The sequence below is a fragment of the Embiotoca jacksoni genome, unplaced genomic scaffold (assembly GCF_022577435.1).
Source record: "Embiotoca jacksoni isolate LCO1_2020_lvr unplaced genomic scaffold, fEmbJac1.0.p SCAF_37, whole genome shotgun sequence".
NCBI lineage: Eukaryota > Metazoa > Chordata > Actinopteri > Embiotocidae > Embiotoca > Embiotoca jacksoni.
In genome coordinates this window covers 2909738-2937448 of record NW_027185389.1, presented here as the reverse complement: position 1 = coordinate 2937448, position 27711 = coordinate 2909738, and the positions used below count along the sequence as shown (strand labels likewise).

The following is a 27711-nucleotide window of genomic DNA, read 5'->3' as shown; positions in this document are numbered from 1 at the left end:
GTAAATGGTATTTTCTGGAATTTTAAACACATCTCTAGATTAAATCAAAATGTTTTTGCATCGAGAAACTCAGATGGAGAAAAACAAATCTGCGAGTTGGCTTTGAAGGAGTCCGGTCCCGGAGTCCGTCCCGTGTTTCTCTACCCTCGCTCTCTGCCGGGGTGATTACTCTGCATGCTTTACTCCATCCCTGAGAGACTCACACACACTCAGACTCCAAAACACACTCACACACACTCTTCCCTCAGGTTCCCGGCGGTCCGGCGTGGACGTGTCTCGGAGCAGCCTGGATGGAGCCGTGGATGGAGAACCTGAGGACCGACGGCATCCACCTCCACTGACCTCAGCAACCATGGAGTTTGGAAGAGTTTGGTCCCGACATCAGAGGACGCTGATCGTCACCATGATGATGTTCAAACTGGGTGAGTCACCGAGACAGTTTTTAACTCGTAGTTTCGGTCGCGAGCGTTTGCTGCGTGGATCTTGATGCGGGAGCTCGTTGTCGTGGTTACAAACACGCGTAATAGTTTTCGAGGTGTTTCCTGGGAAAAAGTTGATGGATTTGCTGCTGAACATTTAAACGACGTTCAGTTAAAAGTTCAAAAAGTTCAAAAGAGTTCATCTAAACATGCAAAAAATGGGAAATATGTTCGAAAGCGGCCGCGTGGAGATCAAATATATGACTTAGAAATAAATAAGTAAATAAATGGAGCATCTTGTCGTAAATCAATGAGAAAATACCGTTTTTTTTCTGTAATTATCAATAAATTACAAAGTTTTTTTTTTTTTTTCCAGGAAACTCTTATTTTGTTAGAATAAAATCAAATCACTGCAACATAAGGAATCCGTCTATGAACAGGAAGTTGAATATTGTTTTTGTTATTCTGTCATCAAAGTGACGTCGTCACATGAATCGCGGAGGGATAACGAGCAGATGTTGAACTTATTTAACTGGATTTAAGTAGCCGCTCGTGTGTGATGAGTCCTGGGGTGTGTCTTGGTGTGTGTGTGTGTGTGTGGGAGGGAGGGGGGGGGGGGGTGTTGTTGGTCACCCCCGGCACCTTATGAAACCCCCGGTGACCCATTTTTCCCGCGACCTTCATTTTGTGTGCGTCGTCCGAGGGGCTGCTCGTTTGAAACGGCGCAGCAGTAGCCCGGCAAGAGATTGGCTGTGGGTGGCATTGCTGAGGATCGCCATGGTAACGAGCTGAGCATCCGGCTGCACTGCTGCACAGCCTTTTTTTTGTTGTCTCGGCTTTGAATGGATGGGGGGGAGGGGGGGCATGGGGGGGGGTGATGGGTATTAAGGAGTGTGGCAAGAGACCTGGCACTCTGCTCTGGGAGTTTTTAAAGAAAAAGACAGCTGAGGACACACACACACACACACACACACACACACACACACACACACACACACACACACACACACACACACACACACCCCGAGCGGAGGTGGTGAGGTGATGATGAGGATGACAGGGATTGTGAGATGCAGGGGTTTGCTTGGTAACGACCGCTGCATTCAAGAGAACTAAACAAAAGAGGGTTTGAAAAGTTGAGCAACAGGGTTTTGAGGAGATCGAGCCAATAAGAGGACAGAAGATCTGTCCAACCCGGCATCACGGCAGAACGTGAAATAGACACGCTTTAGCCCGTGATACCGGCTCGACTCCTCTCCGTCTCCGTCGGCCTGTTGAACTGCTGTCGTCTCCAGATGATACTCAACACAGGAGTCGAGTGCTGCCGAGTGCAGTTTCGGGCCGTCGGTGTGAAGCTGCTGACTGACGCAGGCAGAATTTAAAAGATAGAAACTACGAGGGTGAAAGAGTTAATTCATGTAAAAAAAACAAAAGCATTCTTCTTTTTGAGAGCCTGCTGACTAACTAACTCCTCAGAAATGACTCATCAGGAGAACTGGAGTTCATTGTAGCTGTAGTGACTCATCCGTGAAAGTAACAAAATAAAATAAAATAAAGCCTTTTGGATTATTTTCGCCCCCTGAACTCGACTCAAATGCAGAAAGAGACAAAAGCGGATGTACGTCTCGGCCTCTGTAACTGGGACTGAGTCACGGAGGGATTTCCTGCATTTTTCCCAGTAAAGCGGAGCAGCCACCTGCTGTGGAGCCTTCGGGAGCACAAAGCCCCAAAAAACCCCGGCGGAGCTGCCAGCCTCTCCCGTGATTCAATAAAATTCCTCTGAGCTCAATTGGTTGTGCGTTAGCTTTGGGAGGGGGAGGAGGAGGAGGAGGGGGGCGGGGGGGCTTTTTGATTTGCAATTTTAACGTAAGCAGGGTCGAGTTAGAAGACTCAGATTTACTTCAGAGCTCTGCGTGTGACTCACCTCCCTGCTTTCCATCAGAGGGAGTAGTTATGTGTCGGGGTGACCCCCTCCCCCACACACATACACCTCCCCCCCTTCCCCACAAAGAGCCACGCTGAGGTCTCTGGAGAGCGTCGACCCCGACACCCTTCTCACCCTTCTACCTGCTAACAGCCTGCTCTGTGTTATTGTTGGGCCAAGGGGAGCCGGTACCAGCCGGTGCCAGGGATCCACCCTGTCCGGCCGGCCTTAATCGTGATCTATGAGGTGCTCCGTGATGGAGGAGGGGGAGGGGGAAGGAGGAGGTGATGGCCTGTGAGTAAAGGAGGAGCTGTTATCAGCTCCCTGGAATGTGTGAGGGGTTGATTGGTTTGGAAGAAGAGGTGAGGAGGAGGAAGGAAACCCTGCTGGATTCACTCAGGTTTCAGCTGGTTCAGCTCTTCTCGGGCCGGTCCTGGGGAGGACCCGCGCTCTGAAAATGATCCCGGTACGAGTTAAAAACAATGATGCAAGCCAGAGGAAATGACACCTCTGAGAAAGACGACACAGCTCAGGTTGAGAAACCTGCGACACATTTCACCGGTGAAACACGACAAGAGGATGAATTCTCTGTATTTACATCCCTTCAATCACTTCATCAACTAATGAATGAGGGATTATTTTCAGATGGACCTCCAGAAAACTAATAAGAAGGAGTGACTTTAGCTAACAACACCGAGATAACTGATGGACACATTTTATTCACTTTGGATTTGATGAGAGAAGTTGAATGGGAGTCTATGGAGCCGGAGGCTTTTTGGAGCCGACCTCTAGTGGCACTCGCTGGTATTGCAGCTGAAGACACTTCTGGATCGGAACCATTTTTCAGACCTGGAAGGAGGAAGACTCGGTGTTGGAGCAGATAGAGGAAGAGATCGGGGTGATAATGTGAGACGAGGGGTGCAGGTGTTGCAGGGAAGACGTAAACGCATTGTGATGCCGTTGTCAGCAGAGAAGCTGCTGTTTTATTGGTGGAGGTTTTATTCTTGTGAAAGGTGGGAAAGGAAGGTGTCACAATTTCACCTGCTTGACTTTCAGGTGTTTCCTCTTAACAGCCAGAATATGTGACTTCTGAAAGAAAACAGAGAGCTGAATTTATGAGCTTGAGGATAACGTGTCAGTGTTGCGTTTTTCCTCTGCAGGCGTGAAGTGGAAGTTGTCTTATAAAGTTTCAGCACCAAAAAAAAACACGTGGTTAAATTTCTGGGGAAAAAAAAAATCATGTTTTGGCTTAAAATAAGCGTGAAGTATGTTATACGTTAAGTAATTACTTTACTTACGTTAAATAGTTCCACGTTGACTTTTGTTTCGTCCTGGACTTCGACACCGGTCTCCATGGTAACAGTCCTGCACTCCCCAACCTCCTCCTTACAGACCTTATCAGTATTTCTACTTCATGACTTCACGTCCTCCTTCGACGGTCATAAACGCGTGTAGGTTTCACGCCTTGGTGACGCATCTTCTCGTGCACAATGGCTGAAAAATGAACACGCTCTTATTTTGTGAACCCAAAAGTTTCCGTCCAATTAGATCGCCGAGGTGACAGAGGACCATATACTGTACGTACAATAAAAAAAAAAAAAAAATGCTTTTTAGGATACTCAAAGACATTTTACAGGTTAAAATGATCAAAAACAACAGAATAAAAATAAAAATCACACATTAGTCACACAGTAAAAGCAGCTCTGAAAAGGTGGGTTTTGAGGACGGAGCATTGAATTGTTGCAGCAGGTGCAGAAGTTACGTTAAATCTGTGTTTTCATTTCCTAAAAGGAAACAAGGCTCAACAGCGAACTGTTGAGAATCCGCATTAGTGGGACTAAATATTTGTACATTTGGACCCGGATAAGTCAACGCTTCAAATAACAGAAGGTTCTGTCGGACGTAACTTTCTTTAATCCTTCTTTAGCTGTCAGAGATAAAACCTAAACACGTATGTTGGAGATATTTTGAGACAATCTTGAGAAAATCCATTAATTTTTTAAGGCGTTTAATGTCCTTACTGTGTTTTTTTTTTTTCTTTTTCTACAGTCTTATGTCCGGCACTTCAAACTGTGTTTAACTTTCATTGACCACACCGACAGCTGCGAGCTCAGGCGTGTAATAAGTTTACTTTTAACACCATCTGCTGCGACCTTAAGTCCGGAGGAAAAGAGGAGCTTTTTCACTCTTCATCACCAGATTGCTTTCTAAGCACCTCTGAAGGTCACCCCCCCCCCCCCCCCCCCCCCCCAACGACGTAAAACAGATAAATGTGCTGCGTTGGTAAACAGGTCACAGATGTCTACTTTTATCTTCAACTCAGTTCCATTTAAAGTGTAAAATTATGAAACTCTTTACACAGTAAAACACAGGAAATATGAAAACAAATAGGGGAAACGGTTAATGTCAGAACAAGAAGAAAGTGAACGGCAAATATAAAGAATATAAATACTAATGAAGTGTCAATATAAAAAGGTCATTTTATAACAACATGGAGTATTGGCCCGATGCCGGGAGGGTAAATTTGAGCATCGTGAGGGTTCAGTTTTTTTAGTTATAAGTTTTATTTTATGAAAGGAAGGTTTTAAGCTTGTTCTTAAAGAGTGATTCAGTCATATCTGTTTTTGTGAACATGGTCTGTTCCTTAAATATAAAACCACTTCCACATTTTTTCAACTACAAATTTCCTCGACAAATATTGTCTTACATCCGGCTCATTATTTATTATTAATGTGAAAATATTCATTATTTGCCGTTTGAAATGCAGCCGTCAGCCAAGTTTTCAGGATCAACACATTAAAAACTCTTGTGGATATTCACGAGGTCGGAACTCAAAATTCTCTACAAGCCTCGAGTTCACGAGTGGTGACCTTGTTTGCTGATGTTTAACAGAAAGGTCAGAGGTCATGGAAGTTTGTTTTTCATAGGATGTTAAGCTAATATATCGTAATTTTAGTCACGTAGAGTTTGTCTTCGTAACTTAGATAAAAGCCTATGTCTGAGGAAAAATGTTGATCTTCCAGACGTCCTCTTTCTTTTCTCTTTGTGACTTTGCATTTCCTGCATCACATTACCAGCAGTTAGCTTGCCTCTGTGGCTTCTAGACGCTACCCACATTGCTGTTGCCTAGCAACAGGTTGTTTTTTTTTCTGACTTGAACGCCAAGCATACAGCTCACAACAACATTGAAACTGAGTTTACAGTGTCTGAATTAGTGATAATCTACTATCTCAATTTGTGTTCAGGATTTAGGCTTCTCAGAAAGTTCTTTTTTTTAATTTTTTTTTTTTTAATGTATATTCATGAAAAAATGGACTCCCTAATATCTGTTTTCTCCTTCCGTTTCCAGGCCTCCTGTGCACGGCGGCGGCAGAAAACTGTTTGTCGTCTCCCTGCCACAACGGCGCCGCCTGTCTGGACCACCTGGGCGACTACGTGTGCATCTGCCCCAAAGGACCCGTGTGGTTCATGGGCAAGAACTGCGACAAGCTGTACGACACCTGCGCCATGGCGCCGTGCGCCAACTGCACCAGCACGCCGGGCACCCGCGAGTTCTCCTGCCTCTGCCCCGACGGCTTCACGGGCCTCAACTGCACGCAGGAAGTGGATGACTGTCTGAGTGACCCCTGTCAGGGTGTTCGGTCCGTTTGTATGGACGGGTTGAACGAGTACTCCTGCCACTGTCCCGTCGGGTCCGGAGGGGAGGACTGCCAGGACAACGTCACCATTTGTACGGAGGAGATGTGCCAGAACGGCGGCTCCTGCGTGGACGTCCTGGACGCCGGGCCCCGGTGCCGATGCGCCGACGGGTACCAGGGGGAACCGGTGCGAGGAGAACATCGACGAGTGCCGGTCCGAGCCGTGCCAGAACGGAGCCATCTGCAAGGATGGGGTCGACGGCTACCAGTGCTTCTGCGTGCCGGGGTTTCAGGGCTACCACTGCGACCTGGACATCAACGAGTGCGCCTCGCGACCCTGTCAGAACAACGGCACGTGTCTGGACGAGGTGGACCGCTACAGGTGCGACTGCGCTGTGGGATTCAAAGGTAACAACGCCGTGTTGAAATAGTTCATGTTTTACAACAGGCTTTTTAAAAAGGAAAGACATTAACCCACATGAAACTTAACCTCAGTTGATTGCTTACAATTCTTTTTTGTATTTTAAGAATTTTTTTAAATGTTATTTTTTAATCTGCAAAATGAGGCGTTATTTAATTCGAGATTTGCTCATTTGCATACATTTTCAGAACAAAAATTTGAACGTTGGTGTTCAGTGCATATATCATTATGTCTGATGTAAAAAAAAAAAATCTGCTTAGAAATCAAGGTAAAAGTAAATGATCCTGACATTGTGAAGTTTAATGCACTAATTTGCCAAAATGGTGAAAAAAAAATAGCTTAAATAAAGAAGCACAATTTGCAAATCAACACTTCCTGCTCACAGCCCTAAAATTAAAAAAGTTGGAGCATGATTATGGGGAGGGTGGGCACAGCAGCCTCCATCCTGTCTGAGACTTTCTTTCTCCTTGTTTTAGGTGAGATTTGATGAATACATTTATGACATTAGGGTGTTTAATGACTTTAGATTTGGTCATTTCAGGAGAATGATTTAAAAGAAATCACTGATCTGGGAGTACAAATTAGTCCAATCACATATTTTAATTTGATTTAAAACAGACAGGAAGTCAGACCGTTTCCTTCATGAAAAGCAGCGTCTCAGTTTAAGTAACGTTAGGCTGCAGCTGAGCTCCGGTGTTTATTTCTTTGTGTTGGTGCGGTGTCTTTAAGATAATTAAGGGTGTGTTGCCGATCTGATGCTTTGGCCCCGTGCCATCATCCCCCCCACTTCTGTTACCTGCAGGGATTAACTGTGAGGCGGAGATCGACGAGTGTGAAGTGCAGCCGTGTCAGAACGGCGCCACCTGCCGAGACCACGTCGCCGAGTACTCGTGTGAGTGCGTGGCCGGTTTCCAGGGCCGAGACTGCGAGGTCAACGTCGACGAGTGCGCCAGCGCGCCCTGTCTGAACGATGGCCGGTGCATCGACGGGGCAAACAGGTAAGTCGGGACCACAGACTGGATATAAAAGTGTTCGTAGTTTCCACCGATGCAAAAGTGCCTTAAGATGCAATACCACCGAATGCCACTAGAGGTCGGCTCCAAAAAGCCTCCGGCTCCAAAAAGCCTTCGGCTCCATAGACTCCCATTCAACTTCTCTCATCAAATCCAAAGTGAATAAAATGTGTCCATCAGTTATCTCGGTGTTGTTAGCTAAAGTCACTCCTTCTTATTAGTTTTCTGGAGGTCCATCTGAAAATAATCCCTCATTCATTAGAAAAGAAGATTCAAGAAGACCTGTTTTTGGGGGCGTGTCTGTTTGATTGACAGGCCTGTGGTGCAGTCAGGTTACAGCTATCGGTGGGCGGGACGTAGTATCGTCAGGTTTTCAATCAGATCAGTCAGATCCACCGCTGGCTCCTCCCCCAGCTCGTCCAAATATGGTCACTTCCTGTTTATATTTCCCTCTCACACTGAGCCCGCTCAGTCTTATCGCGTCTGCCCAAGGCTGCCTGGCAGACATTAAAGTTGACCAGGCGTGAGAGTTAATCCACTTATTGCCTATCAGATGAGTCATCAGATGTCTGGAGGTGCTGTGAATACGTGGTACAGTTAGTGAGGAAGAGGAAGGACGTTGGATGTTAATCTTACGAACTTGCATCAATTTATTTTCAACTTAAAGAAATAAATTGAGTTGTTTTTTTTGCCAGTTTGTAGAATTTTATTTTATTTTATATTTCTTTAGCCAATAAAATAAACAGACAAGATTAGTGACCTCGCCTTGCTGCTGATTGCCGTGTTTGACTGGCCTCTTGTCTCCCAGCTACGAGTGCGACTGCGAGGGGACGGGCTTCGTCGGCGACCACTGTGAGGACGACATCCCTGAATGTGCGTCCGACCCCTGCCAGCATGGAGCCACCTGCTTGGACGGAATCAACCAGTACAAGTGCCTCTGCTGGCCAGGTACGCTGCGTAATGTGACATCAACAGATTAACACAGGATTTAAGGACTCTGCTTTTTCTCTCTCGTTCGAATGTTTTAAGAAAAACACGAACTAGTGGAGGTCATGAACACATCGTGTGCCCCGGAGGTCGGAGGTTTCCCACACATAAATCAACAAAACAAAGGCGTTGAATAAATTGGAGCTTTGAGTTAAAGAGGCTGAAGAGCAAAGACGTTTATAGCAGAGCCTCGTAAAAACCGACGGGGACGCTCTGCTGCAGGGCGGAGACGAGTTGTGTGCGGTCTTCTTGTGATTTAAGTGGATTTAAAAGACCTGAAGTACACATGAAGAAATATCAGCAGCTGTAATTGTTCCTCCTGTTTATGCTGTGACTCAGAAAAAAACAACATCTTTGTATGCGTGAGCAGCCGTTTTGTTTCCAGCTCAGTGTGAGACTCTCTTCTTTGTTTGTGTCCTCTGATCTCTGTGTGTGTCTCACTGTGTGGGCGGAGCCTCAACCTCTGCTGCACTGACACACAGGTGGAGCGAGCGAGGGGGAGGTCGTCATTCACCCGGACAGATTAAAAAATAAATAAATATAAAAAGCTAAAATGGATGAACAAATATAATTCTTGTATTGAAAAGTGAGACTTTAAACGTGTGTGTGTGTGTGTGTGTGTGTGTGTGTGTGTGTGTGTGTCCAGGTTACGAGGGAGGGAACTGCCAGGTGGATATAGACGAGTGTGAGGAGCGTCCCTGTGACAACGGTGGCGAGTGTTTCCAGCGCTCGGACGTCCTGAACTACGGGACGCTGCCTGAACTCGGCGCGGCCAACTTCACCTACGAAGGCGCCGCCGGCTTCATCTGCCGCTGTCTGCCAGGCTTCACCGGTGAGATCCTCGTGTCCGTCGCCCCGTGATGTCACGGCGAAGCGTCGAGGACGCCGACGTTGAATCTCACTCACGTGCTCGTCTTTGCAGGAGACGACTGCTCCGTCGACGTGGACGAGTGTGAGTCTGCTCCGTGTCAGCACGGCGGGAGCTGTCAGGACCTGGTCAACTCTTATCGGTGTGTGTGTCCAGACGGCTTCACAGGTAGGAGAATCTTATCTCCTTAACCAAACATCTGTCCTAAGCTGCTCTTCCTGCAGAGACACCGAGCACAAGCTCACTGGCCGTGAACACAGACTGGATATAAAAGTGTTTGTAGCTTCAGGTCTGTAAAATGGTTCCGATCCAGAAGTGTCTTCAGCTGCAATACCAGCGAGTGCCACTAGAGGTCGGCTCCAAAAAGCCTCCGGCTCCAAAAAGCCTCCTGTTTGATTGACAGGCCTGCAGTGCAGTCAGGTTACAGCTATCGGTGGGCGGGACGTAGTATCGTCAGGTTTCCAATCAGATCGGTCAGATCCACCGCTGGCTCCTCCCCCAACTCGTCCAATTATGGTCACTTCCTGCTCCAAACTGCTCTGAACTAGCAAAGATGGTGACGGACAGAATCTGGTGCAGAAAACGCTGTAAGACATCATGCAGGACTCCAGTGGAATCAACTCATCTTTTTTCTTTAATTTACTAATTTAATTAGTACCAAGCGTCTTTTGTGCGCTGCAGCTTTTGTCCTTGACTCTCCTCTGACCCCTGACCCCTGAGACTTTTACCCCTGCCCTCTCCATTGCTTTCACGCCCCGTTGACTTTGTGGCCCCACTTCTTAAAAATATCCTGTGCAATAAGACTTCCCGGCAATTTTAATGGTGTGTTTGGACGCATTGTGACGAAAGGTGCACGACACACACACAATTAAATTTTTTTAGTGCAGTAATACAAATATTTTGTTTTTATATATTACAGTGATAGTAATATAGTAGTATTAGATTGTAGTAGAAAAATGTAATCAAATGATTACAAAAACATAATAATGAATGCTGCTCGATCACTCAACTAATAAATGACCTGTCAGTAGATTTCCCAGCATGCACTGGTTGATCATTAAGATTCTCCACAATTTTAACAGGGAAAACAAATATGATGGAAACTTGCGTCATGATTCTGGTATAAAAGGACGAGAGTGAGAAAACAAACTCAGAGAAACATTACAAAACAAACCACATTATTAACCACGAAGGGAACTCGATAAATACACAAACATAAACAACATAACAAACTAAGAGTTCACACAATATTGAATCAGGATAATATCTGGTTTAGTTGAACTGTAATGCATATTGGTCGAAACATAAAGTTAGATTTTACTGAGAATTTTTATATCATAGTAAATGGAGTCGTGTTTTGAAATTGCTCGGAGCCCTTATCAATATTTCAGATGTTTTATACTCTTCACTAAAATAAGTAACCAACAGAATAATCAATAATGGAAATAACTTTAATTTACAACCCTGAATTTGTAGGTTCAGCATGCTTCATTTCAATAAAATGAGAAACAGCTTGTCCTTCCTTAAACAGCCCATATACTGCATTTTACCTTGTTAAATAATGTATGTTTTATTGCAACATCATTAAACTAGATTAAAGTACATTTCATTCTCTGTTTCCTCTGAAATCTTTCTGTTCTTACCTACACAGAAAAAAAACAACCTTAATAATTACTGAACTCGAACATCCTCAGCAGAAACCAGCGCAGACAGATAACCTTCATGTCAGCTCTCAACCTCTCCTATGCTAAACAATAAAGGGTTAATCCTCCTCCTGCTGATCATTCCTCATGGCCAGCCAAGGTATTAATTCCTCATTAGAGGAGATTTGTCACTGCATCACTCAAAACAGGAGGAACTGCACCGAAAGCTGACCTCGACGCCCAGAAATCTGGACTTAGAAGTGAGGAACTCGGGCCAAAAGGCTCTTATCAACAAAATCACGGGCTAATTTGCTAACGGTATTATGACCGTGAGACGTGGAGGTCTACGGCGGAGCGGGGGGTGAGAGGGCATATGGAGGGGCACAGCAGAAAACAACAAAGCCAATAAAAGCCATATGTCGACCGTCCATCTCTGGCATTAAACGGGGGGTCTCCGAGGAAATTTATCAGTGGGGAGGGGCGATGGGGGAGAGGGGATTACTGCAAAGCTCCTTAGGAGCCTAATTAAAGGCTGATGAAAAGAAAAGAAAAAAAAAAAAAAGACGATACACAAAACGGTGGGAGCAAAACAAGGGGTCTAACTGATCTGTACGTCATTCCTCTCGCATGCTGCGTTTGTGCAACAGCTGGTAGAGAAAGAGGAAATGCCGAAGACACAAAAATATCATCCTGTTAGGTTGGTTTGGGTCATTTTTACTTCTAATAAGCTGCGGTTTGTTTCTAAAGGCCAGTTAAAAAACATGTTGGAGAAAATAGATGTGTGGGTTGTTTCTCTTTACAAACCTCAGGTCTGTTCATCACATCACCAGCAACACGTTCAAGCTTGATTCGGTCAATTCATTATCCCGGTTTTTCTCACCGAAGCGTTCAATGAAAAGCGTGAAATAGACACGCTGGTTCACTACCAGCGAAACGTGAGATAGCCACGCTTTGGCCTCTCCAGGCGTGAAGGTTACACGTGTTCCTGTAAGGGACAAAAATAAAACGTACGTGCAGACATGTGATTTACAGGAGAAGGAAACTTTATGCAAAAACACATGGTCGGGGTTTGGGAACCAATTACCAAAGTTAATGCCTTCAAATGTTTTATTTGTTCCAAACCGCAAAGATATTCAGTTTCCTGTGATTGAAGACAAAGAAAAACTGAAAATGTTTGATAATTTTGGCTAAAAAAAAAAAAAAAAAAAAAAAAAAAGACCTAGTCCATTCCTGAAATTGCAGATTTCATTGCAAATCAAGAAAAAGAGGTTGTCACTTCCTGGGTTCGAACCTCAGCGTCCCATGTGGCTGTCTGCAACTGTAACTTTCACTCCTAGACAGACGTTTACGTGCGTGTAACTTTCACGCTTACAAAACGTGTAACTTTCATGCCGAGACAGGCCAAAAGCGTGGCTATCTCACGTTCTGCTGTCGTGGACCGTCGTGTCTATTTCACGCTTTGCTGTGATACTGGGTTGCTTTTAAAGGTACTCGGCAGGTAGTTTGTTCTTCTGTAGGTTCGGTCTGCCTCAGCATCCTCTGTGTCTTCATGTGACCTCAGACTGACTCCATGATGTTGAGATCAGAACTCTGTGGGGGGTCAGACTGGCTGTTTCCAGACTCCTTGTTCTTCTCTTGGCTGAAGGTAGTTCTTCATGGCTCGTTGTGATGCTGCAGGATGAATTCAGGACCAATCAAACAACTCCGTGGTGCGACAGAGTGATGGATAAGAATCTAAACATCTGGAGTGGTTAAAGTGTGAGGCAATATCCAGATGTTCGACTGAGATACTATGGAAGATGATGTTTGAGATTATTAATGTGAATAAATAATTAAAAAGATGAGATTTGTTAGACTGAAGCAAATTCTGAGGTTAATCTGAAATAAACTGTATTTATTTTCATATTATTCAAACAGACAATGAGATGAATTATGATTCCACGCAAACTATTTCTCACCTAATCCTAATAAACATTTAATAATATAAAAGCATTGAGTAAAATTCAGATTTCATGTTTCAGAAATTCTCAAAAAAGTTTTTTTGAAATCTGATACTTTAGTTTAATTCGTATAATTTTAAAGGAAAAGGTTAAAATCATAATTTTAACATTTTTGAAATGTTTTGCTTTGACTGGAAACCGTAACACTTTTCATCTAATAATTAATTTTCTATTTTTCAATAAATTAAAACAAACAAGATTTGTTTTCCTCGTAAGTTCAAGATTCATATCAGAACTCAAGTTTTAAGTTCAAGTCCTCAAACAGGCAGAAATAATGAGATAATGAACCATTTACAAACCTGAATAGAAGAAAAAAAACAAATCCCCTCTTAGCCCTGAACCTGCAGCACCTCCTGCTGGTTCCTCCCTGCAGCTCCTGCTGCTAGCGGGCATCCAGAAAGCAGTGAGGAGGAGGAGGAGGAGGAGGACCGCAGCGCCGCATTCCTCCTGTCAAACAGTGACAGGAGCCAGCTGGAGGCTTACTGCTCTGAGCTACAGACGGGAGAGGAGCAGGAGGGGTGAGGGTTTCAGGGAGGGGAGGGGAGGAGGAGGAGGAGGAGGAAGAGGAAGAGGGAGGAAGAGAGAAGGTGGGCAGGGCTGCGTTGTAATCACTCCTGCCTGGTACAGAGTGGAGGAGTGCCGGCACTTGTGCTTTGTAAGCTGGACAGAGAAGGAGAAGGAGAGGACGTGGTTGTGTGGACATCCAGCAGTGAGGTGTCTTCAGAGGATCAATGGGGGGACTGAGGAGGATGATGATGATGATGATGATGATGCTGCTGCTGCTGAGCTGCGGCGGGCCGACAGGTACAAGCACTTTTTTTTTTTTTTTAAAGGCTTCCCATTTGCCACAGAAGAAAAGTTGCATGCTGGTGCATGATGGGTGGAGTCTTGGCAGCGGCTGGTGTGGAGCGGCTTTAAGGCTTCCTCCAGAGAGTGTTGGAGGACTGTACGTTAATGCAGGTTGACTGCTGCTGCCACGGCTTACTGTTGAGCACGGCTTGATGAGGTGTGTGTGTGTGTGTGTGTGTGTGTGTGTGTGTGTGTGTGTGTGTGTGTGTGTGTGTGTGGTACAAGTTTGTGGTGCAATATTTCAATGTCAATATCAGTCTGTTTTAATTGTGTTAAAGAAGTCTTGTTGATGTCTAATTGTGCCATTAATATCTATTTCCTCAGGTCATTTCCTCATCTGCAAATTACTGCAGATAATTAATGCAGTTTGTGTTCAGATCTTCATCTCGTTAAGTGATTTAATGTAGTTTGACTCCCTCTGCAGTCCCCTTGTTTTGTGCATTTATTTGGACAAATATGTGTGTTGTGCTGCAGAACTGAACGTCAGCGTGTCTCTCTCTCTCAGGTGTGCACTGCCAGGTGGACGTGAACGAGTGTGACAGCGATCCCTGTAAGAACGGCGCCACGTGCGAGGACGCCGCCAACTCCTACAGGTGCCGCTGCCCGGCGCCGGAGCCCGGCCGCGAGCCGTGGGGCGGGAGAGACTGCGGCGTCGTCCTGGTCGGCTGCCGGCAGCACCGGTGTCAGCACGGCGCCGGCTGCGTCCCCGTCCTCGGCGAGGACGACGGCGAGCACGGCTACGCCTGCCTGTGTCCGCCCGGCTGGACCGGCGAGCGCTGCAACACCTCCACCACCTTCTCCTTCGGCTCCGAGGGCTACGTCCACATGCAGCTGCCCCTCTTCGGGAACAGGACGAAACGGGACGCCGACGACCCGGTCGGCGGGCTCCACGTGCAGCTGCGGTTCAGGAGCACGCTGCCCGACATGGTGCTCTTCTACCGGGGCAGCAGGGACCACTTCGTCTCCCTGGAGCTCGTCCAGGGCTCCCTCCTGGCCCGGGTGAAGTCCGGGAAGGCGCTGCGGGCCGCTCACCCGGGCCCGGTCGACGACGGAGAGTGGCACCGGGTCACCGTGAGCATGGACGAGAGGCTGGTTCTGACTGTGACCGGGCCCGGCTGCGAGGAGGGATGCCAGGTGAAGAACGAGGGTCACAACCACCTGATGTTCCTGCAGCCCGGCTCCTTTCGGCAGCTCTACGTGGGAGGGGCGCCGCCGGAGTACCTGGCCCAGCTCTCCACCCGGAGGGGCTTCATCGGCTGCATGGAGGACCTGCAGGTGGACCACAAGATGCTGCTGCCTCAGGACCTCATCAGGGAGGAGAACACGGGCCTGGAGATGGGATGCACCAAGAAGGACTGGTGTCAGGACGACCCGTGCGGGCAGCGCGGACGGTGCGTGGACATGTGGGTCCGAGCCGGCTGTCGGTGTGATCGGCCGTACTACGGAGAGCGCTGTGAGAAAGGTAAGAGCGTTCACATAAGTTGACTTATAAATTTACTCTTTATGACCTCTGGATGGATTGAAGCATTTATTTTGAAATAAATGTTAAATGCCACCGCTGCAGCAGAACCTCATAAAAACACAAGAACACTTTCCCAGGTTTATTATTGCTGATTAACGTGCAGCATGTCTAAAATATTCTTTCTTCACACGCTCCCCTCCTTCAGAGTTCCCGTCCTGGACCTTCGGGCACGAGAACACCACCAGCTACTCCGCCTTCAACATCTCCGAGACCCACGGAGACGACTTCACCGTCTCCTTCCTGCTGCGCTCCCTCAAACACAACGGCCTGCTGCTGCAGTTCCAGCGGGAAGGAAACGCCTACCTGACCGTCTACCTGAAGGAGGGCACCGTGGCCATCTACAGCCCGCACACCACGCTGCTCTCCGAGGCCAGGCTGGTCACCGACGGCAACGACAACCTGGTGACCGTGAAGGTGCACTACGGCCACGTGGTCTTCCCCAAGGCGGGGAACCGCCGCGCCCTGGGGAACGTGAGCGTGGAGGCCGGGGACGAGGTGTACGTCGGGGGGCTGCCTGCCGGCGCCGACACCAGCGCCTGGGGCGGAAACTTCAAAGGCTGCCTGCAGGACATCCGGCTGGACCACAAGCACCTGACCATGGAGGATCTTCATCCGGAGGAGGTGGAGGTGTACCGGGCGTCCACGGAGGAGAACGTGCTGCTGGGCTGCCTGAGCGACGACACGTGCAAGGTAAAGGAGAAATTACTGCACGATCAGCATTTTAACTACAGACAAGAAATGACATGAGTTGTGTAGAGAAAGGTTCGTCTGAAATTTATGTTTGTAATGTGATGTGACGCATAAAGTGGATAGAAAAGAGTTCGTAGCTTCCAGGTCTGTAAAATGGTTCCGATCCAGAAGTGTCTTCAGCTGCAATACCAGCGAGTGCCACTAGAGGTCGGCTCCAAAAAGCCTCCGGCTCCATAGACTCCCATTCAACTTCTGTCATCAAATCCAAAGTGAATAAAATGTGTCCATCAGTTATCTCGGTGTTGTTAGCTAAAGTCACTCCTTCTTATTAGTTTTCTGGAGGTCCATCTGAAAATAATCCCTCATTCATTAGAAAAGAAGATTCAAGAAGACCTGTTTTTGGGGGCGTGTCTGTTTGATTGACAGGCCTGTGGTGCAGTCAGGTTGCAGCTATCGGTGGGAGGGACGTAGTCAGATCCCCTCAAACTTTAAAGCTGCACTGATTTTTTGATATTTTTTTGAGCTATGGGTCACATGACTGCGTGTAACTTAAAGTCCAGCATTTTGAACGACCCTCAGACCAGCTGTCGAGTCTCCAGTCGGTGGTTTTAGAAACGGTCAGTTAGAAACCCGTCAGCTGATAGAAGAAAGAGACGATTACCTCGTTGAAGAGTCTGTGTGACGTTTTAAAACCTGACAAATGATGTTGTAATGCACGCTGCCCCCCCCCCTCTTCCTCCTCCAACACTGAACTCCTTCTGATCTGTTTGTTGGCGCTCAAATCCTCGTGCGTGGTCGCACCAGGTGAGAGCTTGCACTGTGGTAATCCCTCCATCTGTGCGTGTGCGTGTGTGTGTGCGTGTGCGTGTGTGTGTGCAGGATGAGCCCTGCTTCAACGCCGGACGGTGTCGCGTCACCTGGAACGAGTTCAGGTGCGACTGCTCCGCCAACTACTCGGGCCGGCTGTGCGAGACGCGCCTGTGGTGCGTTGACGCGCCGTGTTTGGACGGCGTGAGCTGCGTCGACCTGCAGGACGGTTATGAGTGTGAGTAACGCCCCCCCCCCTCCAAAACACACACACACACACACACACTCCCCTCCCTCCTCCCCCCACCAAGCTGTGATCACCACGGTTTTATTTACCTGTGCGGGGTCGAGTTACGTCGGGCCGGGTCGACTTTGTTTGCGTACAGCTTTTCTTAATGAGACTCGAAGACTTGAGAAGTTTTTCTGAAGGAGCTTTTCACAGTAAATGTTCAGGACAACCTGACAAACTTAGACATCAAAGGAAACCCTCCTTAATACAAGAGAGGAGGGACGGGGGACAGGGGACGGGGGACGACTCAATGACCTCGACAGTCCTCCAACACGTGCTGAAAAACAAAGGTTATGTTGGCACAGTGTGTGTTAGCTGCTTTTATTTTGAAGAAGAACTGAACTGGCAACAGGAAGCAGCAAGTTTTATACGCAACACACAACACTGTGAAATGTAAATAAAAAAATGAATGCAATGATTTGCAAATCGCATAAATCCATATTTAATTGAAAATAAACCAAAGACAACATATGAAATGTTGAAAGGGAGAAATTTTTATTGTTTTATGAAAAAAATATACCTCTCATTTTGAATTTGATTCCAACAACATGTATCAAAAAAAAGAACCTCATTAGTTGAGATGTTCCACCAGGTGGGTTTTTTTGTGTTTTGTTGAACCTGAAACTTTTGAGACATGTTGCTGGTAAACTGATTTAAAATGAGCCGATATTTTTCATAAAACAATAAAATATCTCAGTTTAAACATTTTAAATCTATTTTCAATTAAAAAATGAGTTTACATGTTTTGCAAATGTTTGCATTGTGTTTGTATTTAACATTTTACACAGCGTCCCAACTTTTTCAGAAAGGGGTTTGAAGTTAGAAAGTAAAACAACAAAGAAAGGAGCTCCATGATTGAACCATTTTTAATTTGCTATAAAAATTCATTCACTGCAGTTCTGACATTTGCTAATTAAGTTGAAACGAGGGAGTGACCGCTGGGTTCAGATTTCAATGTTTTCTTTAAAAGCAAGGCAAGTTCATTCGTAAGGCACATTTCAACAACAAGGCCGTTCAAAGGTTTTCACACAAAAACAGGAAAAGCATCGAAACACCAAGCTACCAATTAAAAACAGCGACTATAGCATTCAAATAAAAGAAATAAAAACAAGCTAAAATAGGCTAAAAGTTACAGTTCAGTGGAGAAGACATCAAATTCAGAAATAAGTTGCTGTGCAGAGCAAGAAATGAATCAAGATCCTCAAATGGGGTTCAACGAAACGGAAAAGTCTAGTTTTTGTTTTTTAAAACTGGATCGTTAATGTCGCTGAAGAAAGAAAAACGTCTCTTCCTGGCGTCTCTGATGTAAATCTGTTGTGAACATTTTGCTGACGATGTTGATGGATGCATTCTGGCGTGTTCTTCTCCCTTCAGGTTTAACTGAAGCCACCTTCCAGGACAACTCTCTCCAGTATGCGGCCAACGGCTCCCTGCTGAGCGCCGTCACCGACATCACCGTGGACATACGGACGCGGGACGAGAACGGGATCTTGTTCCGGGCCGCCAGCCGTGCCGAGGTCTTCTGCCTGGGCCTGATCAACTCCAGCCTGCTGGTCAAACTGGACAGCGGCGCCGGCGCCGAGCTGCTGGCCTTCACCAGCGACGGGCGCGTCGCCGACGGGGCGTGGCACCGCGTCCAGCTCACCATGGTGGACCCCACGGTGTCGGCGTCCCGCTGGCGCCTCATCGTGGACGGTCGCAGAGCCGGCGGCAGCTTCGGAGTCAGCGGCAACCTCAACTTCCTCAACGACACCCAAATCTGGCTGGCGGAGAAATACACCGGATGCTTAGGGGAGGTGAGAGTGGGCGGAGTCTACCTGCCGCTCACGCGGGTGCCGGACGCCCCGCAGGCGAGCCGCTTCTCCAGACTCGGCGGGTACGAGCCGATCACCGGCTGCCACGGCGCTCCGATCTGCGACTCGCAGCCCTGCCTCAACCGGGGCGAGTGTCAGGACCAGTTCAACGAGTTCAACTGCAGCTGCAGCCCGGGGTGGGAGGGGGAGCTGTGCAAGACGGAGATCGACGAGTGTTCGTCGAATCCCTGCGTCTACGGGACGTGTAAGGACCTCATGGCGGACTACCGGTGCGACTGCGAGCCCGGGTACGAAGGGAAGGACTGTCGGGACGAGGTGGACGACTGCCTGGAGTTCAGCTGCGTGAACGGAGGACTCTGCGTGGAGACGGTGGGAACGCACACCTGCTCGTGTCCTCCGGGATACGTCGGCAAGCGCTGCCAGTGAGTACACACCTTTCTACTCTATTCATTTATGTAGCGCCAGATCACAACGCAGGTTATTTCAAGGCACTCAACACAGTAAAGTTTTTAAAACCGAACTTTACAGCATTATACAGAGCAAACCAACAATTCAACAATGTAAGCTTCTGTAGGAGGAAAAAAAAACTCACCTTTAAGGGAGAAAAACCTCCAACAGAAGGAAAAACTCTCTTTTAACAGGAAGAAACCTCCAACAGAAGGAAAAACTCTCTTTTAACAGGAAGAAACCTCCAACAGAAGGAAAAAACTCTCTTTTAACAGGAAGAAACCTCCAACAGAAGGAAAAACTCTCTTTTAACAGAAGAAACCTCCAACAGAAGGAAAAACTCTCTTTTAACGTGAAGAAACCTCCAACAGAAGGAAAAACTCTCTTTTAACATGAAGAAACCTCCAACAGAAGGAAAAACTCTCTTTTGACATGAAGAAACCTCCAACAGAAGGAAAAAACTCTCTTTTAACGTGAAGAAACCTCCAACAGAAGGAAAAACTCTCTTTTAACAGAAGAAACCTCCAACAGAAGGAAAAACTATATTTTAACAGGAATAAACCTCCAACAGAAGGAAAAACTCTCTTTTAACGTGAAGAAACCTCCAACAGAAGGAAAAACTCTCTTTTAACAGAAGAAACCTCCAACAGAAGGAAAAACTCTCTTTTGACATGAAGAAACCTCCAACAGAAGGAAAAACTCTCTTTTAACAGAAGAAACCTCCAACAGAAGCAGGATGTTTCTATTACAGCAGTCACTTGGTTCAGATGGACTATTTGAATTTGTTATTGGCTGAAAGACGTATTTTCTAGTATTTTTTTTTCTTCTGTGAGTCTCTTGTGTTGCTTTCTAATAACTGCAATCAGTCAGCAAAAACAAGAATCTCACATGTTTTTACTGCAGAAGAATATTAGTAATGAACCGATACGACTGCGCCATTAAAAACGATGTTTGAGAGTTGCATGATGGGAAGTGTGTCTCTTTAAATGTTGTTGCTGCTTTGAGTACCAAGCGGTAAAAAGTCTGGGTATCTCCAGTCTCTGCTGCCTAGATTACTCCTTCAATTTAAAAGTCTTATCAGTTGGGTGTGTAATATTCATGTTAAACCTGATTAGCTTTAATAAAGGGTTTGTTTGTTGTGTCCACCAGGTGGCGCTTCCCTCCGGTGGCGTGTGACACCAACACCGAGTGCCTTAACGGAGGAGTCTGCATCGGAGGCGACTCCGGAGGCAACTGCACCTGCAGGCCGGGATACACAGGTGACAGGTGAGAGCACAGGTGGGGGAGGAGGGAAGGGGGGTCTGAACCACAGCCAAGCGTGAAGATCTGTGTGTGTGTGTGTGTGTGTGTGTGTGTGTGTGTGTGTGTGTGTGTGTGTGAGCTGCAGCTCTGTCAGCCAGCGTTGTGTTAAAGCCCCGCTGACGTGTTTCAGGTGCGAGTCAGAAATAGACGAGTGTGAATCCGGTCCCTGCCTCAACGGCGCCACCTGCCTGGACAGACTCAACCACTTCCAGTGTGTGTGCGTGCCGGGCTTCAGCGGCACGCGGTGCGAGAGCAACGTAAGTAGACCGACCGGACGCTTCACCTACGGGGGAACCTGAATTTATAGATTCAGGTTCCCCTTCAGCTGCCATGGAAACCAGGATGTAGAAATGATACACTTCAGAAAGCTTTCAGACAACTTCACTCTGCAGAGTTTATTGTATTGTAGATTTGATTTTAATTAAACATAATTAACCTTTTTTCCCCCAATAATCCACCCTCAGTCAACCAACCTGACAAAGTGAAAACATCCTTTTAGAAATTTTTGCAAATTTCTTAAAAGATCAATAACTCTCATTTACACAAATCCCTAATTTAATAGTTTGAAGAAGCTCCTTGAGCAGCAACGGCAGCTCTAACTTTTTTTTTTGTAGATTGGTGGAAAAAAACCAGCCAATTCTTGGGGTCTGAATACTTTGCAAAACAGCTTTATTATGATATTATCATGTTTATTATCTACTTCTCTGCATGTTCAACTGCAGACCTGAAATTGAACATATACGTTATTTGACTTATGGTTGTAGCGTTGTTGCACTTCATTTCTGATGTTCCCAAAACTTGTAGAGTTTCAGTCGAGAGTCTTCAGGTTCAGTAACATCTGGGCTGTTGTTAAAAGACCTTTTATTCACTCTCTCACACAGTTTTCATACAGGAAAAAGTAAAAATGACCGTTTTTGTCTTTTTTTTTTTTATATCTCACTTTGTCCTGATGATGAGGACAGAGAGAGATGTTGTTCTGATGCAGTTTGATCTCACAGTTGTGGACCTTTTTCATAAGGACATAAGGACGTTTATTGTCATCGTAAAAAAAACTCCTCAGATTAGCAGCAAGAACAAGGTTCTTAGGGGGGTGATGGAGGCAACAGCTGTTCCTCAGCCTGTTAGTCCGGGTTTTTGATTGTTCGACGCAGCTCAAAGTGCTTCAGAGCAAGAAAATTAGATGCAATGTTTGAAGTAAAAACAGATATAAAGGAGCATTTAAAAATATAGAAAAAAAAAACGAGATGAATGAGAACCAATAAAATGATACACAAATAGAGGTAAAATATCAAATAAGCAATATGCATTTTAAAGGCGCGGTAGTTGAAAGTGCTGATGTAAAGAGATATGTTTTTATCTTTCTTTTAAAAGTATTAGCGGATTTTGATAACATGCACAAACATTGTATCAGCTGTTATTAAAAGCACCAGGTTCAATAAGAGAACTTAACATGTACGTCTGTGCTGTCGTCCTGCAGAAAGAGGAGCAGAAGGAGCGAATCCCCTGGCTGGTGGTGACCATCCCGCTGATCACCCTCTGCGTGCTGCTGGCCATCCTGGTGGTCTTCTTCCTCGTCATGACGGCGCGGAAGAAGCGCCAGTCGGAGGGCACGTACAGCCCCAGCTCGCAGGAGGTGGCCGGCGCCCGGCTGGAGATGGGCAGCGTCCTCAAGGTGCCCCCGGAGGAGAGGCTGATCTGAGCCCCCCCCCCCCCCCCCTCCTCCCACCCACCCACCCGCCCGCCTCGCCGGCCTTTATGTTCGAAAGGATGTGCGTTAACGGGAGGGAGAGAACTTTTGCTCTGCGGTGTCACGCTGCTCGGCTCCTCCCTCCTCCCTGACAGGAAGGAGACGGACGATGAATCAATGACGGATCCTCCGCCTGGGAATAAACTACTGATGTTGGTGGACAGGTAAAGAGAGACGGGGGGGCGTCAAAGGATGCTCTCACCCTCAAAACAAATCCCTCTGAGAAGTCGCACGCTCCGGAAACATTTATAGATCAGACCGGCATTACGTCATCCAGGGGCGGGCTCTCATGACCACGCCCCTTTTCTGGGGATAAACAACTGACGGCAACGTTGAGACTAAACTAACCGGTTTAAATGATTACGCCTCAAAGTTTCTGTGTAGTAAGTTGCACCAACAATGTCAAAAGATCTTGATAGAAAAGCGTTATAGCGCCACTTTATACGAGGGAGGACAACGGGACGCTAATGTAGCTCAGTCAGTCAGCACAGTGCTAATGTCAGCTAGCATATTATTTGTAGAGCGGGACTCAAACGTTAAATATTTCTGTGGTACTTTGCTCCCCTGGAGACCCAATAAGGCCAAATTAGATGTCCGAGGACACCTCTGACCGCTGAGTGGGGTTATAGCGCTAGCTTGATGCCTGAAGAGGGATCAAATTGAACTTTTCCATCCATCTGGCGTGTTCGATGGCAAGCAAAGCGGACATATATTTTCTTGACGTGGTGTTTTGGGCTCGTTTATAAGGGAATTTACCTCTGGTGGTTTGGTTTGATACCCTATCTGATTTTGATTTTGTGTTAAAGTCTATGGCGATGGGTGACTTGTTTTTCACCCAAAAAGGGGCGGAGCCAAAGTTCCCAGATGTGCCGGTCTGATCTGTGGTTTAGCAAAGAAAAACCTTCCTCCGCAGGTTCCAGCACTGATTCTACTTTGCATGATGAAGAACGAGGAATGTGTAAAAAAAAAAATGGAGTTTAACTGCATCAGTATAAATCACACAACAACTAGATACTCCTTTTAGTCCCTTTACTGACACGTAGAAGGAGCCATGACGGGTGTATGCACCTGCTTTTTTCTCTTCTTCCACAGGTCATTGTTTTTACCTAAAGGAATGTATTTTAGGTTCGAACCTCATGTTTCCCTCTGCTGAATCAGAAATGTTGGATTTGCCGTTGCCTCGAGCGTCGGGGGTTTCTTCGCGCGTAATGCGCCGCTCATCCCGAGGAAATGAGCATTCCTACGATGGAGGCGGCGTTTGTCCGTCACGGGGTTTTTTCCTTCCTCTCCTCATCTCAGACGTCTTCGCCGTGAAGGAAAAGACGCAAACAGAACCTCCGACTGAATGTGTGGACGAACGTCAGAGTCCAAAACGAACTGCTGTATCGCGACGACCGTCCGTGTTCACTGTCATCGGTCTTCACTGTGTAATTATACTGTGAGTGTTTTTCATTCGTGTCTTTGTGTTGTGTATATTGTGCTGCAAAAGTTGAAGCCACTGTATTTTTGTTGTTGTTGTTGTTGTTGTTGTTGTTGTTATATTTTCAAGGGGGACAAGTATTTAATTGTAGGAAACTTATCGCTGAGGTCTCAGGTGGTCTCGTCACTATTTGTGGTCATAAGAAATTTCCAAAGTCAGAAAAAACACGTGAAAACGGGACGATTTTTGTTTTTATTGCGAAGAAGTAAATTTAAAGGAATAATGCAACATTTTTCTAAATGCAGTTATTCACTTGCTTTGCGAGAGAGGACTGAAACTGTGAAGGTAGTTTTGTGTCTTTTTGATGCAGCATAAAAGACAGTTTTGAGAGCAAATTTCACGCATTGCAATCAAAAGTAAAGTTTGTAAGTAAAAATGTTTCAGCTGAGAGTGAAATTATTTGGATCGCAAACAAATTCTCCCTCAGTTTTGTTGGTTTTAGTAACGAAAAGTTTTTCACTTGCAACTAAAGAAGTCTGATAATCAAAATCTTTGTGACAATAGGAGGGGGAATATTTTTGCAATCCAAATAATTTTATTCTAAGTTAGTATTGTTTTACTTACAAACTTAATTTGCTCTCAAAACTCTTTTATACTTGCATAAAAAAACAAAAAAAATTAGCTTCATAGAAACCTCTTGTTTGTGTCTTTGTTTTGAAGGAGCTACATTCAGAAAATGGTTAGCCTAGCTTAGCATAAGGACCAGGGGTAAACAGCTAGCCTGGCTCTGGCCCCAAGTAAAAAAAATAAAACATTTACCATGAATAAGTTAAATCATACAACTATTTAAACAAAACAAACAGAAATTAGAAAAAGGCTCTTTGCAGAAAACAGCTGGGTTCAGTGAGGTTGCCAGGTTTGGCACATTCCTGCCATTACAGAGAACGATGCTAAAACCTGACTGTTTCAGGAAACCAACAATACGCCTTCTGGAAAACAGGTGGTTCAGTTCCAGCTCTCCAAAAGTTGCCATTTTTCCATTCCTGTTCGTCTAAAACAAAAGAACCTGTTTCCGGTTTTTTTTAATGCTAAGCTAGGCTAACCACCTCCTGACTCTGGGTCTACATGCAGACATGAGAATAATATTGATCTTTTTTTTTAAATTTATTTCACTCTCAGAAAGAAAGCAAACGAATATAAAGTCCAATTTTTCAGGATTTTATATGAATAAATAAAATTGTCTGGGTTTTCCCGCTAAAAATCTTAGCGGACAAACCAACTAACCGGCTAACGTTTCACAAATACTGACCAGGCTGCCTTTGACCTTGAGAGTAACGTAAAGAGTTCTTTCATGTGAGAATTAGCCCCTTGAAGTCTGATGCCACTGTACCCACAGCTGTACTCCAGGAAGTCCGACCGCCCGCCTGCCTTTTCACTCTGTGCTCACTCGGTGCTGCTAACTTTACCAAACCACTAAACCCGGATGCTTTTACCGTTAACGGACAGTCTCACGTTAACAGAAAGGGAAGTGACAGTAAGTCACAGCTGATTACGAACTGGAGTTATTACTATTGAACGTGGTGATAGATGTCATTTTAAAGGGGTAATACGTCAATTTGGTACAAATGAATCAATTTCTTTAGTTTACTTCCAATTTACTTCGTCCAATCAAGTATAACTGACCCTAATATTGCCCGTATATAGTACAGACTAGATAAAGTATGCAACCAAAAGTATGTGGACACCCTTGTACAGATACTCGAGAGCTCACCCTTTAAAATGACTGCAGGGAATGTACAGGTATGTGCACGACGAGACGCTGGTATGTGCCTTCATGTTCTCCTGCAGCCATCAAACACCACCCACCTGTTACTGTGACCGTCATTTGTTCCTGTTTGGACATTTTGAAGAACTTTGAGCGGACTGAGAGGTCGGCTGACAGACGCCTCACTGTGAGAAGTGTATGTAAATATTCACATTTTGATAAAAAGCGTACACGAACATACAGTATTATACGATGTTGTGAGTTAACAACAGATCATACACAGGGCAGACGAACACCCCCAGCTATGTACAGAGCGGTAGTGAATTTACACTGGAGTTGTTTTTACTAAAGCTGTACCATGTACAGCACACTGTAGGTCAGTACATGAGGAGTTCTGCTCCAAAATATGACAAACTTATATTATTGAATATTAATAATTGCCTGGAGCTGTTTAAAGACAGCATACAGTTTGTGGGTGATGTTAATAGGTCAAGATAGGATGTGCACTGTGAGAGACTGACGAGCACTTGTGTCAGAACTGCTGATGACTTCGATGTTGTTGCCGCTGTTATAAAAAGTCTCATTCTGGAATAAAACTCTTCATTTGTACTGATAACACGTGTGTCTATGGAAATGTTTTAGATGGTCTGTGTGAAATATAATGTCTACTTTTATTTCAATCATGTATCATGCCAAACCTTGTAATACACTCATCTGTCCACTAGAGGGTACAGTGTCATTGTCACAATTTGCCTCGCTAACGCGTGAAAAGTTAGTTGCCTTCGGTTTAGGAAAAAAAAAACACCTAGTTAGCTTTAGGAACACGTGATGATGTAAAGTCAGTGTACGTTGAGCAAGTGAAATACGCTAGAATTTAAACTTTTAAAAAGTCACACTATAGCATGTCGTCCTAAAATGTGGGAAAAAAGTCATACATGTCGTCCAAAAAGTGAAAAAAAAAGTCATACTATAGCATGTCCTCTGGAGGATGCCGCGAATTCCAACGCTGGACCGGCAGGTTTGGGCCAGCAGGGGGCGTCTGGATACACCGAGGCAGGATCTCAGGGGAGTGTCGACTGGTGATCTATGTGGAGCGAAGATGAAGTGCAGGACCGGGGTTGAAATACTGTCAGGCGGTGATCGGTGGAGTGCAGCTGTGCCAGCCGGCCGGAGGAGCTGAAGAGGGAGGAGCCTGGAGGAGTGGAAGCTGAGAGACCACACCCACCAGACACAGACCAAAACAAAACGCACAGGGAATATGGAAACAAACACGGGGAATGACAGAAACGAGAGGAAAGGAGAATCTAAAGGAAAAACACCTGGTCGTACAGGGATCCTGACATGTTGTCCAAAATATCATGAAAATGGAGCATTTACTCATTCAAAAAAAATGCAAGCATTTGATGATTTTTCTATTTGAAAGTCTGTTTCCTAGGTTACCATGTTCATCATCATCTCAGACCAAAACATTACCAAGAATAGATCTGGTCTTTCTTCAATAACCTTGAATTTCATCAGGATACTTAAAGCCAAAATTAACCAAAACAAAATGAAATGAAATATAGTGACCTTTCAGCTAAGCTACACCTGCCGCATAATGATGATACAATAAATCACAGATTTGTTTGGTTCCAGAACAGCAGAGCCGTTGCTGGATGTGGACATACAGCTCATGATGTGCATTTACAGACGACAAAACAGGAAATTAAATATCTAGAGTGAAGGGGTTATAAAGACAGACCCTACAAACAGGAGATTTTTCTTTGGCTTAATTTCAAAAGAAGGGCTATTAGATAGGGCACGATGTCCAAAATGTCTTCCAATAATAACTGAAAAAGATGATATTATAGGTCTTTTATAGGAGGCAGCTCTTCTTCCTTCAGGACAAGAAAAAATGTCCATCCATGAAGGACAGAGGAAATGAAGGGATTGAACAACACTGGCTGAATAATTTCACTCAAAGTTAACTGAAAGAAAAAAGAAAAAGATGTGGATCATTGTGAAAGGAAATACAAATAAGAGTAGATACGATGAACTGTTGAACCTACTCCCATAAAAACATCTTATTTTCCCACTTTGCACTGCCCCCCCCCCTCTCACCCCCCCTCCCTTCTCTTTGAAGCTATAATGGTGCATTCCTTTGTGT

The 27711-nt window shown here is 45.6% G+C and overlaps 1 protein-coding gene across 1 annotated transcript; it reads left to right on the top strand.

The window, feature by feature from the left end:
* Window positions 1-214: 214 nt before the first annotated feature.
* On the top strand, window positions 215-26250 carry LOC138208328 (protein crumbs homolog 1-like). The gene is given in 14 exon segments (XM_069166150.1): window positions 215-422; window positions 5693-6159; window positions 6161-6389; window positions 7205-7400; window positions 8224-8363; window positions 9049-9234; window positions 9325-9438; window positions 14268-15224; window positions 15430-15974; window positions 16854-17019; window positions 18445-19306; window positions 20481-20597; window positions 20764-20890; window positions 22111-26250. Coding segments are annotated over 14 exon segments (4398 nt in total). The 5' UTR covers window positions 215-352; the 3' UTR covers window positions 22333-26250.
* Window positions 26251-27711: the final 1461 nt, after the last annotated feature.